Consider the following 10,954-nt stretch of genomic DNA (forward strand, 5'->3'; position numbering starts at 1 on the left):
CAAACAAGTTCCACAAAAATGTGTCACGTCATTTTTTACATGCTGCTGGTATTTGAAGACTGTTGCTGTAGAGCGATAACTCAAAAAATATGCGTTGTATAAATTTTAATTTTATTTCTTTCGATTTTTATTTTATTTTATTCGGTTTGAGATAGGCGTGGCGACGGCCGACGCGGTTGATTTCTCCTCCCGAACTACTCTACTCCTTACAAGTAAGTTCCCAGCACTCCCGACGCTCACTGCTCGTTCTGCAACATTGTTGCGTACCCAAAACTCCGGTGTCGCTGGGCAACATCCCCTGTATAACGGCTGATCTTGTTTTTATATATTTTTTCGATCGATTGTGTTAACTCCTCCTTCACTTAAGTGGAAGACGTCCTCGGATTCCTTTAAGCCGTCAATTAGCACTTGGAGGTCACGTTGGCGTCTGTTTCTCGGAGCCAATCCAGATATTATCGGTCTTCTTACGAGTCCTGATTCCAGTTGGTCGATGTGTCGTAAGTTTCCATACTTAACCTTTATAAGTACGGCAAGCTCGGTACGTCTTCATGGTTTGTTATGTCGAGGAATGTGGATACTGTTGATCCTGGAGACTTCCTCGCGTAGTTCTGTTTATCGATTGTATCCACTATGTCGTTTATGATGATTATGCCATTATCGATGCGTGTTACAGGTTCGAGATGGCTGGGCCGAGTTGGACAGTGCGCGATGACACCGGAGTGTAGTTGCTGCGCACAAGTTGTGTAGGGAAGTTTTTTACAGAATGTTGTTGTAAGAGTGGTAGCGCAGTTTCCGATAGCTGTAACATGGTTACCACCGTCGGCAATTTTTCGTCTTCGGCGAAGTTAATTGTGATGCCGTTGTGCTCAACAGGGTGATTACAGATTAATCTTACAGAATATTTTTTTTTTGTAAACTAGGTAAGGCTTAGGAAAGAATTCATTATTAAATAAAAAATGATTTTAGCTTCCTCTATTAGATCAGTAATAGTTAAATTCGTAGAGTGTTCATTAATTATTCTTCTCAAATCGTGAGAGTCTAATACGGAAGGGTTAACAATTCCTATCTTTGCAAGTGTAACTGATAACATTAATGCTTTTAATTCTGAAATAATTATTCTGTTTCTTGAAAGTAATGTCTCATTTGCGATTGTAGGAATTGGTTTCTTAACTCTTCTGTATCCTCTATTATTGTTGTATATTGAATAGTGAAGAGGAATATGAACTCATTATGAACTGATGTCTATCTTAAATTGTCCTTGTGGACCACCCTTCCTTTTATTAGGACCGTTGTCCCCAAGTCTGCCTCGATTTTATTTTCGGTGTACAAAGGTGTCAGTTTGTTTCCTAATCGTTTGTTTGCTTTTACAAGGACTGTGTCACCTACTTGAAACTGTCTATCATGTCTTACTTCATTCAGTTTTTTCATTTGGAGTTGTTGTGCTTTATGAACTCTATTCCTGATTTCCACCTCAAGTTCAGGGGAGGACGAGTGAATTACATCGACCGGACGTTTCTTCGTTACGGAGTGAACTGTGTTATTGTATTCAATAGTTGCTTGAAGTATCGTTTCCACAGTATTTGTAAGCTTCCTTTGGGCTGTTAAACATCTCGCAATGTCATTAAGGGTGCTATGGAATCTTTCGACTTGTCCATTGGAAGTACTATGAAGTGGTGGAGCATTTATAATTTGAATGTTATATTGGTTACTTAATAATGATTTTATTGTCTCGGACTTTATGGAAGGTTCGTTATCGCAATAGATCGTCTTGGTGTTCCGGTAAAAATTGATAAGTTGTAAAATTGCTGATTGTATGTCAACTATTGTTCTTGAAGCGATGGGTTGGACAACTGCAAATTTTGAAAGCTTGTCTATGCATGTGAGGAAATATTTTTTATCGGTTGAATATACGTCGATATGTAGCATTTCGCCCACATACGAGGGTATGGGTGTTTCCCCAAGTATTTGTTTTTGTGGGTGTCGGTTGTACTTGGCCGTTTGACAAATTTTGCAATTTGCAACAACCTCGACTGCTAATTTGGTCATTTTCGGAAAAAAATAGTCTTGTAAAATTTGTTTTACATTCTCCTGTGCCGCCCTATGGGCTCTATTGTGTTCTGTAATAACTATTTCTTTTTGTTCGTTCTTGTCCAAAATGTCATTTACTATATGTTTTGTGTATCGGAATATTGTTGTTGGAAATGTTTCTATTAATTTATGTTGAATGAATGCTAATATGGGTAATTCGCAGTGGATTGCATTTACGACATCTTTTTTGACAGCGTCACTTATTTTTTTAATTAACGAGTCCCTACTTGAGAAATATATTGTATGTCGGATCTTTTCACCGAACAAAATGGTTGTGCGATTTGAAGCTACTTCATGTTCCTCTATTATAATTTGGTTTCGAAAACAGTTGATTGGTTTGTCTGTTGATTCTATAGTGTATGTAAGTGATATTTCGCTGTGTATTGTGGCCCTGTCTGACTGTGCATCATCTTCTAAGGTATGGATGTTGTGTCGTGATAGTGCGTCAGCGACGAAGTTTTCTTTTCCTGGCTTGTAGAAGATATTTGCATTGTACTCGTCTATGAGAGCTTTCCAACGTCTTATTTTTGCGTTTGGGTTGCGATCAGAAACTGCAAACGTAAGAGGCTGATGGTCTGTAAAAATATTTAAATTTTTTACTCCGTATAGATAGTTTCTGAGGTTTTTCAAAGCCCAAACTATAGCGAGCAGCTCTCTTTCGTTTGTTGCAAAGTTAAGTTCCCTATCATTTAGTGTCCTTGATATCATGGTAATTGGCTTCCCGTCTTGTGATAAGACGGCTCCCAGACCGAAGGACGAAGCATCTGTTGTTAGGTCAAATGCTTTCTTATAGTCAGGATAGAGTAACATTACGCTTTCGGATGCCAGAATCTCTTTTAGTTTATTGAATGCCGCGCACTGACTTTCGTCTAATTTGACTGGTATTTTCTTTGACTGTCCGGCGCTTACCTTGCCATTTTCGCCCTTAAGGATGTCACTTATGGGTTTAGCTATGGATGCAAAGTCTTTAATAAAACATCTATAGTAACTTGCAAGTCCAAGGAATGATCTGACGTTGAACAAAGTGGTTGGTTGTTCGTAGTTACGAATCGCTTCCACTTTATTGGGGCATGTTTTTATACCATTACTTGAGACGACAAATCCTAAGTATTCGACATTCTCCTTGAAAAAGTGCGATTTTTCGCGCGAAACTCTCATATTGGCATCGTACAGTTTGTCTAAGACCCATGCGATATGCTTGACATGGCTTTCCATGTTTTCGGAAAAAATGATTACATCATCGACATAAACATAGCAAGTTTTCCCAATTTGCTCTCTGAGCACGTCGTCAATGGCCCTCTGAAAAATACTAGGTGCATTTTTCAAGCCAAAGGGGAGTCTACAGAACTCATACTTCCCATTTGCTACGGAGAAAGCTGTTTTTTCTCTATCTTTTTCTGCAAGTAAAATCTGATGGAATCCAGATTTAAGATCTAGGGTTGTAAAGTATTTAGCTGTACCCAAGTTGGATAATATAGAAACTATATTGGGAATGGGATATTTGTCATCTGTTGTTTTTAAATTTAGTTTCCTGAAATCTATGACCAAACGTTTTTTTTTATTTCCCTGTTCATCGGTAGCTTTTTTGTCTACAACCCAAACGGGGTTGTTGTATGGTGACCGAGACGGTCGTATTATACCACCTTTCAACAAGTCTTGAGTTTCTGCATTTACGAATTCTGAAACGCCCATTGGATATGGGTACAATTTTGAATATATGGGATCTTCATTTTCTGTTCGGATAGTGCCAATGATATTTGTATTATATGGGAGTGCTTCATTTGGGTCTGCGAAAACCCCTGTTCGGTTTCCTAACATCAGCTGAAACTTTTGGGATATAGTCTCAGGGACCTGTATTTCCTCGACATTTGTGAAATTTATGTTTGCACATTTTAAAAATTGGATTGTTTCGGAACCGAAGTTTGTTATTAATTTTTTATTCTTTAAGTCCAGTAGAACGTCACTCTGTTTTAATAGGTCAAGTCCAATTATACCGTCAAATGTCGTGAGGTTTGGTAGTAAAAAAAATGTTGAGTTGGTATTGAAAAGGTGCATTATACATTTTTTGTCTATGCCACTATAGCCATGGATTGACTTCACTCGGAAGGGTTTATTTACTAGGGTAATATGTTTTAGTTCTTTTAATGGTTTTATGTAGTTTTTGGAAGCTCCTGTATCTATGAGTAATTTGATTGTTCTCCCTGCTACTGTCCTTTCTATGAACGGAAGCAAGGAGTTATGTCTAAAAAATTAATCTGGTCATAATCTGAAAGGTCGTTTTCTATGCCATCAACTTCGGCGTTTGCTATAGTTTGGTAATCCTGTTCTTCCTGATCGAGTAGGGTATCTTCTGCTTCTACGTGGTTAATTCTTTGTTGTTTCGGTCCCGTAAAACGTGCGCTACTATTGTTCGGTCGCTTGTTTGTTTGTCCCTGGTTGTTGTAGTCCGATTGGTTGTTTTGTTGCTGACTTTGCCACTGGTTTTGTCTCTGAGGCGCGCTATTTTGTTGATACTGAGTAGTCTGCCTAAAACGTGAGGATGTGTCCACGTCCATTGGTTGGACCTGTTCTGATTTTGGTAAAAATTCTTGTTTCCTATACTGTGGGAGTTTCCCTAGTTGTCTTTGCCTTGTGTCCGTCATTAAATTCTCTCTGCCATGCTGTCTTTGTTCAGTTCTCTGAGCTTTTTCTTCTATGCTACGGGCGTAGTTTGAAGCGAACATATATCGATCATGATTAGCCTCAACTTCTTGAGCCAGTGCCAAAGCAGAGGGTAGATCTTTTGGTCTTGCCGAGAATAGAACATCACTTAAAGTCTTCTTGGTTCCTGAGATGAACACTCGTAGAGCGTCCGCTCTGTATTTCTCATTCAATGAAGAAGCTACAGTGGTTTCGTTAGTCATAATTGTTTTGTTTATAAGGAGGGTCAGTTTCTTTTCTACTTCGTCATAGTACTGTAATAATGTCAAATTTCCCTGCCGGAGCGTTGACATCTCTTGTTCAATTAAGTATATTGGTCGTTTGTCTGCGTACGTAAAGTCTAGTCGATCTATAATGGCTTTAAAATTAAGGGGAGTGTCGAAAGAAGAGAGTACCATATCAGCTGAGTTCTTAACTTTGTTTCTCAGTATTCCTAAAGCTTGATAATGTTTTGAGCTACCGTCAAATTTCTCATAAACTTTGTATGCGGTATGCGCAGCCTTCCTCCATGAGACATAGGTTTCATTCTTTCCCTCAAAGTCGGGCAGGGATTTCATAATATCAAGAGTCTCATTACAGACAACGTCTGTTCTTATCTCTGCATCCTTGTACGCCACCACTTGAGGAGCGTTAATTTGTACACTATTTAAGCTCTCCTGAATACCCTGTAGTTTTGAAGTGAAGCTCTGTTCCTGTACGGCTAGTGCGCTTGAAACCGCGGCCTCTATCATGAGTCTGAGCTGCTCGTTTGATATATTCATTTCTAAATTTATGTTCTCTATTACGTCTTCCTGATAATTTGTTCCTTTTAGTTTCTGAAATTCTTTTACCAAATCTTGTACTTCCTTATCACTCATAACCTAAACAAAAAATGCACCTGTTTTTATTTATTTCACTATCAATCAACTTGCAAGACTAAATTGTGTTTTATGTGGGGTTTTGAGTTTTTTTTTTTTTAATGAACACTCTACTCACATGTTCTTTGTCATAAACTATGTTAGTATAGCTGCTTCTTGATGTCTTCTTGTTGGTAGGTGTATGGTGGTGTATGGTGTACGGTTTATGGTGTATAGTGTACAATTTATGGTGTATGGTAGTATGGTGTCTTCTTTGTCTTCCAGATGCTGCTGGATTTATACTATGTTAGTATAGCTGCTTCTTGATGTCTTCTTGTTGGTAGGTGTATGGTGGTGTATGGTGTACGGTTTATGGTGTATGGTGAACAATTTATGGTGTATGGTAGTATGGTGTCTTCCTTGTCTTCCAGATGCTGCTGGATTTATACTATGTTAGTATAGCTGCTTCTTGATGTCTTCTTGTTGGTAGGTGTATGGTGGTGTATGGTGTACGGTTTATGGTGTATGGTGTACAATTTATGGTGTATGGTAGTATGGTGTCTTCTTTGTCTTCCAGATGCTGCTGGATCTGTTTTTTTTTTTTTATGTTCAATTGCGTGTATTGGTTTTTTATTTTTGCCGCTGGTTCAGGTTTTGCCGTGGGTTCGAATTAGTTGGGCGCCAATTTTAATTTTATTTCTTTCGATTTTTATTTTATTTTATTCGGTTTGAGATAGGCGTGGCGACGGCCGACGCGGTTGATTTCTCCTCCCGAACTACTCTACTCCTTACAAGTAAGTTCCCAGCACTCCCGACGCTCACTGCTCGTTCTGCAACATTGTTGCGTACCCAAAACTCCGGTGTCGCTGGGCAACATCCCCTGTATAACGGCTGATCTTGTTTTTATATATTTTTTCGATCGATTGTGTTAACTTATACGTTGTTTTTATACCGTCTGTTCGTAAATATATGTTTAAAAATTAAATTTATTAGATTGATAAAATATACCATTATATTCCCAAAAAACCGTAAATATACCGTCGGCTCAATTTTAACCTAAAAAATTACCGAAAGGCATTGAAAATACCATAAACGGTCACCCTGATCATCAGTGTACGAGCAGTGTGACCAGTGTGAGTGCATCAGTGTGACCTTACACAAATAATCACAGCCGTGCAATAAAATACTGAAAGCCGAAATCGTTGTTATTTCTCAATTGATATGTAGCTCGTTACACAAATTCAAATTCCGCCGCCAACGTTTGCGTCGAATAAATAATGGCCGAGTGCTAATTGTGTAGAGTTGAGTGTGAAAAATGTAGCATTGCAAAGAACTTAGATATCGCATGAAAGCGAAGAAGGAGATCTGCAGAAGAAAAGAGTTTAATGGTTGCGTAAATGCGTATTTAGTTACAACATAAGTATATGTTTGCAGAGGAGAGATACAGAAAATGAATTATTTGCATGTGTTCTTCACAACGAACCATCGCTCAGCACTTCCTTTCTTTCAGAAAACTTAAAATAAGTAATTTCATATTTGAAAATTTCGTACGCCCAAGGACCGCACTAGGCTTTTTCTTCTAGGTCCGACGATGGGGAGGAACGACTGATGGCGGTTCGCCGGCTCACAGAAATCCATTTAGATATTCCAACCAAGCGGATACATCGATTTCCGACTGGACTTCCTTTACGAGCAAACGCCGCAGAGAGCGCATGTAACCCACATCGCTGCTGTAGCGAACGCTTAGCTCAGGCACGTTTATTTTGGCCTCTGGCAAATTCACCTTGGGCCTGCCTGCAATCACCTTGGCGTCGAAGCGCTTCTTCCAGGGCGGCACTTCCTTTTCCTTATCAGTCCCCTCGGGGGTCTGCTGCTTCTTGCTCTGCATAACCTTCCAAAAGCGGTTCAGATTCATCCATAGGTCATAGTCCTTGAGGGCGTTCAGGAGTATATTCAGATAGTCCTCCCGCGACAACTGCTCATCGTCGTCGTCCTCGATCTCACTCCTTGGCTTGTATTTCGCCCACTGCCTGTCGGTGAACTCATCGCACACCTTCTTCGGCCCGAACGCGACATTTCGGGGGAAGTAAAACAGCTGTAGAAAGTGATCGGCGAACTCGAAGCGAAGATACGCCTGCTGCCACTGCGGAATGTTCCTAATATAGGTGCCGATGTGCGGGGTATTCTGCGAGTTGAATATCTCGAAGAACTGGGCAATCAGCAGGCGCGTCTGCGGACCCAGGCTCGGGTAGGTCACAGCATTGTCCACGTATTTCAGCTCTGCCGTGTTGCTGACTTCCACAACGAGTGAGATAAGGCGCTGACACAAAGGGAAAAGAGTTGGTAAGCATGGGAAATGTATACATATAATATATAATCACCTGAAGTATTTCCAGACGGTCGGGGTACAGGGACTTTCGGGCCGCAAAGCCGTACAAACGCATCAACTGGCGCACAATATCCGTGAGCCGCATTGTGGCCGACATTCCGAAGACATGGATGGCAAACGGCTTTGTCTCCTCATTGAAGATCTCGGACTCGGACTGGCGCAGACGGTTGTGGTCCAGCCAGGATAGGAACTCCATTTCCAGGATCCGACACAGCATGAACAGCACATCGAAGAGTCGCGAGAGGCGTGTCCCGGGCGAGAGATTATTGAAGTCGTCTAGACAGAGTGTGCCACTCTTCCAGTCGTAGTCCTGCACATGCTGCAGCAATGCCGTCTCGTATGACACGTCCATTTCTTCCTCATCCGTGAAATTGAACACGTGCACCTCATAGAACTTTGTGCGCTCGCGGATTTCCATATCGCTGCATTGCGGCAAGATCTCCTCCAAAAGATCCAGATAGAACTTCAGCTTTGACGTCCCTTTGTCGGAACGGGCGCTACGAATGGACGGATTCGGGATGCAAAGGAAATTCAAGTAAGATGGGCGCAAGCTCGTCCAGCAGGGCGGAAAGGTATCGACCAGGAGAAAGAAGGTGCGTATCACCTTGGCATAGATGTCCCCCAGCTCCCTGACACTCATTTCTTTGGCAATCAGAACCTGGAAAAGGGAAAGGGTACTCAGCTCTTTTCTCAACTCAGTTCAAGAAGCACTCTCCTACCATGGCCATCTCAACGAGCTTGTCGAAGATACCATTTCCCGGGTACACAAATTGCATCGCCATCATCTCCAGCTGGTCCAGGAAGGTGTCATATTGGTGGCCACTTAGCGTTCTCTTCAGTTCTTCCACCACAGAGTTGTTTGGAACATCTGGCAGCTTGGCAGCGCGGTGCTTGTTTTCGCATTCCCTCGTATTTAGCAGACACCTGGGCATAGAAGCTCCCGGCAGACGGTTCTCCGACTTCATATACATATTGGAGATGAAAATACCCAGATTGCTTATCCAGTCCATCTTCGGGGCTGGGGGCTTATTGCTGGCCGAAGCGCGCTCGTTCGATTTCTGCATTTCATCTAATTCCGACATCTCCTTCGTTTCCATGTCCTCTTTCTTAGCTGCAGCGTCGGTCTTCTTGGAGGCATTCATTTCAGCAATATTATATATACTTTCATCCAGTGAAAAATCTTTGATATAATCCAACTCGGGACTTTTTTCACTCACAGGTTGAGTAGTACTTATAGTGCTTAAACTTCACAAAGCTTCACGCCGTGACGCGCCATAAAATATACGGTGTGACCGAAATTTTCAAACTATTTCGCAAATATGGCGTTGAAAAACCGAACTAAGCCCACAAAACCCCATTTATTTACAAAGGATAACCACTTGAGTTAAAACGCAGAAACTAATAAAAATAATAATTCTTGTAGATCCATCATATTCTCCATCTTTACTTAAAAAAAAAAAAACGGTAGGAAGTAAATAGGAAGAATGGATTTACGTAAAGTTTTATTTTCCGCGGTAAGGAGGTTTTTAAAGGTGGCCTAAGTGGGTTAAATCTGAACACAGTGTGACCGTTTGTGATGTGATTTTTTCCTTTTCTGTCGAATGATTTTCTCCGCTTTTTCGCGGAAATTTCATGCTCAAATGTCGAAAACTGCACTGATTATCCTTGCTCCTGGGGCCGAGGAGATGGAGTTCGTCATTGCCGCAGATGTGCTGCGCCGTGCTGGTGTAAGTAGTAACAAAAATGAAAAATGTAACTTTTTGACACTCCTTCGATTTAGATCAAAGTCACTGTGGCCGGCCTGAAAGACTCGGAGCCTGTGAAGTGCTCCCGCGATGTTGTCATCGTGCCGGACACCTCTTTGGCCAAGGCGGCCTGTGACAAGTTCGATGTGGTCGTGCTGCCAGGCGGATTGGGTGGATCCAATGCCATGGGAGACTCTGCAGCCGTCGGAGATCTCTTGCGCGCGCAAGAATCCGCCGGAGGACTAATTGCCGCCATCTGTGCCGCGCCCACAGTGCTGGCCAAGCACGGAATCGCCGCCGGCAAGTCCCTCACGTCGTATCCCTCGATGAAGGAACAACTGGTGGATAAGTACTGGTGGGTACGGATATTCTTACTCTTGATATGATTGCTAATGGGAAACGTTTTGTATAGCTATGTGGATGACAAGAGTGTGGTGAAGGATGGGAATCTTATCACCAGTCGCGGCCCGGGAACCGCCTACGACTTTGCCCTGAAGATTGCCGAGGAGCTGGCGGGTTTGGAAAAGGTCAAGGAGGTGGCCAAGGGCCTGCTGCTGTCCTACAATTAGAAATCTACCTCCCATTGATGTAATCAAGACCTGAAGTTATTTAAACTATTCAGAAGAAGCAAGGAAAGGAAAAATTTGGAATTAATACCATTTTTGGCTGTGGACAGCTACACGAATATATATATATGTTATTAAATAAAAATACGGAAAATTCGAAAAGTCGCATTTCATAAGTGGCGCTATTTGGTATTTTTTCGCATAACATAAACGATAGACGATAGACTTCGTTGTTAAGTGCATGTCTAATGATATTATTCTAACATTTCTTTTAGAAATTGCGCGAAAATTTAAAGATGTTCAAGTAGATTGGTAGTACTAGGTAAATTCCAATAATAGCAAGTTCATTAATTGTATAAAATTATGTCGGCAGAGTTGAGGGTTTTATATAGCTAGTAATATTCGATATAAAAATATACAACATTTCTGACGGTCGGACGGTATATTTTATCGCTCGTCCGCGCTGCTTCGTATGACACTACACTTAGCTAACTCTTAGATTTAGTTTAGATTTTTAGTCAAGCATATATATATATGGATTTAGTCGAGTCTCAAGCTTCTCTACCATCCGAATATGAGAGGTACTCAAGAGTAGTGTCATACGACCTAAAGTCGCCAGTTCGAGGAAAA

General features: G+C 41.3%; 2 protein-coding genes across 2 annotated transcripts; one reads left to right on the forward strand and one right to left on the reverse strand.

Annotated features, from left to right (window-relative positions):
• Positions 1 to 7,090: 7,090 nt before the first annotated feature.
• Positions 7,091 to 9,477, reverse strand: LOC26532333 (uncharacterized). The gene is made up of 3 exons (XM_033377186.1): positions 8,733 to 9,477; positions 8,006 to 8,671; positions 7,091 to 7,944 (listed from the first exon to the last, which is right to left on the reverse strand). Exons 1-3 carry the CDS (start codon positions 9,153 to 9,155, stop codon positions 7,249 to 7,251), a joined length of 1,785 nt encoding a protein of 594 aa, XP_033233077.1. The 5' UTR covers positions 9,156 to 9,477; the 3' UTR covers positions 7,091 to 7,248.
• Positions 9,478 to 9,580: 103 nt separating this feature from the next.
• Positions 9,581 to 10,497, forward strand: dj-1beta. The gene is made up of 3 exons (XM_001357557.4): positions 9,581 to 9,740; positions 9,794 to 10,113; positions 10,171 to 10,497. Exons 1-3 carry the CDS (start codon positions 9,615 to 9,617, stop codon positions 10,325 to 10,327), a joined length of 603 nt encoding a protein of 200 aa, XP_001357594.2. The 5' UTR covers positions 9,581 to 9,614; the 3' UTR covers positions 10,328 to 10,497.
• Positions 10,498 to 10,954: the final 457 nt, after the last annotated feature.

Source organism: Drosophila pseudoobscura, chromosome 2 (genome assembly GCF_009870125.1).
Source record: "Drosophila pseudoobscura strain MV-25-SWS-2005 chromosome 2, UCI_Dpse_MV25, whole genome shotgun sequence".
NCBI classification, from domain to species: Eukaryota; Metazoa; Arthropoda; class Insecta; order Diptera; family Drosophilidae; genus Drosophila; species Drosophila pseudoobscura.

Excerpts from the sequence above, each read along its gene's own strand:
- dj-1beta (XM_001357557.4), top strand. The coding sequence starts at position 9,615 with ATGATTTTCTCCGCTTTTTCGCGGAAATTTCATGCTCAAATGTCGAAA. Across the intron at positions 9,741-9,793 it reads ATGTGCTGCGCCGTGCTGGT|ATCAAAGTCACTGTGGCCGG; the intron begins GTAAGTAGTAAC and ends CCTTCGATTTAG. Across the intron at positions 10,114-10,170 it reads CAACTGGTGGATAAGTACTG|CTATGTGGATGACAAGAGTG; the intron begins GTGGGTACGGAT and ends CGTTTTGTATAG.
- LOC26532333 (XM_033377186.1), bottom strand. The coding sequence starts at position 9,155 with ATGAATGCCTCCAAGAAGACCGACGCTGCAGCTAAGAAAGAGGACATG. Across the intron at positions 8,672-8,732 it reads AGCTCGTTGAGATGGCCATG|GTTCTGATTGCCAAAGAAAT; the intron begins GTAGGAGAGTGC and ends TCCCTTTTCCAG. Across the intron at positions 7,945-8,005 it reads ACCGTCTGGAAATACTTCAG|CGCCTTATCTCACTCGTTGT; the intron begins GTGATTATATAT and ends CCTTTGTGTCAG.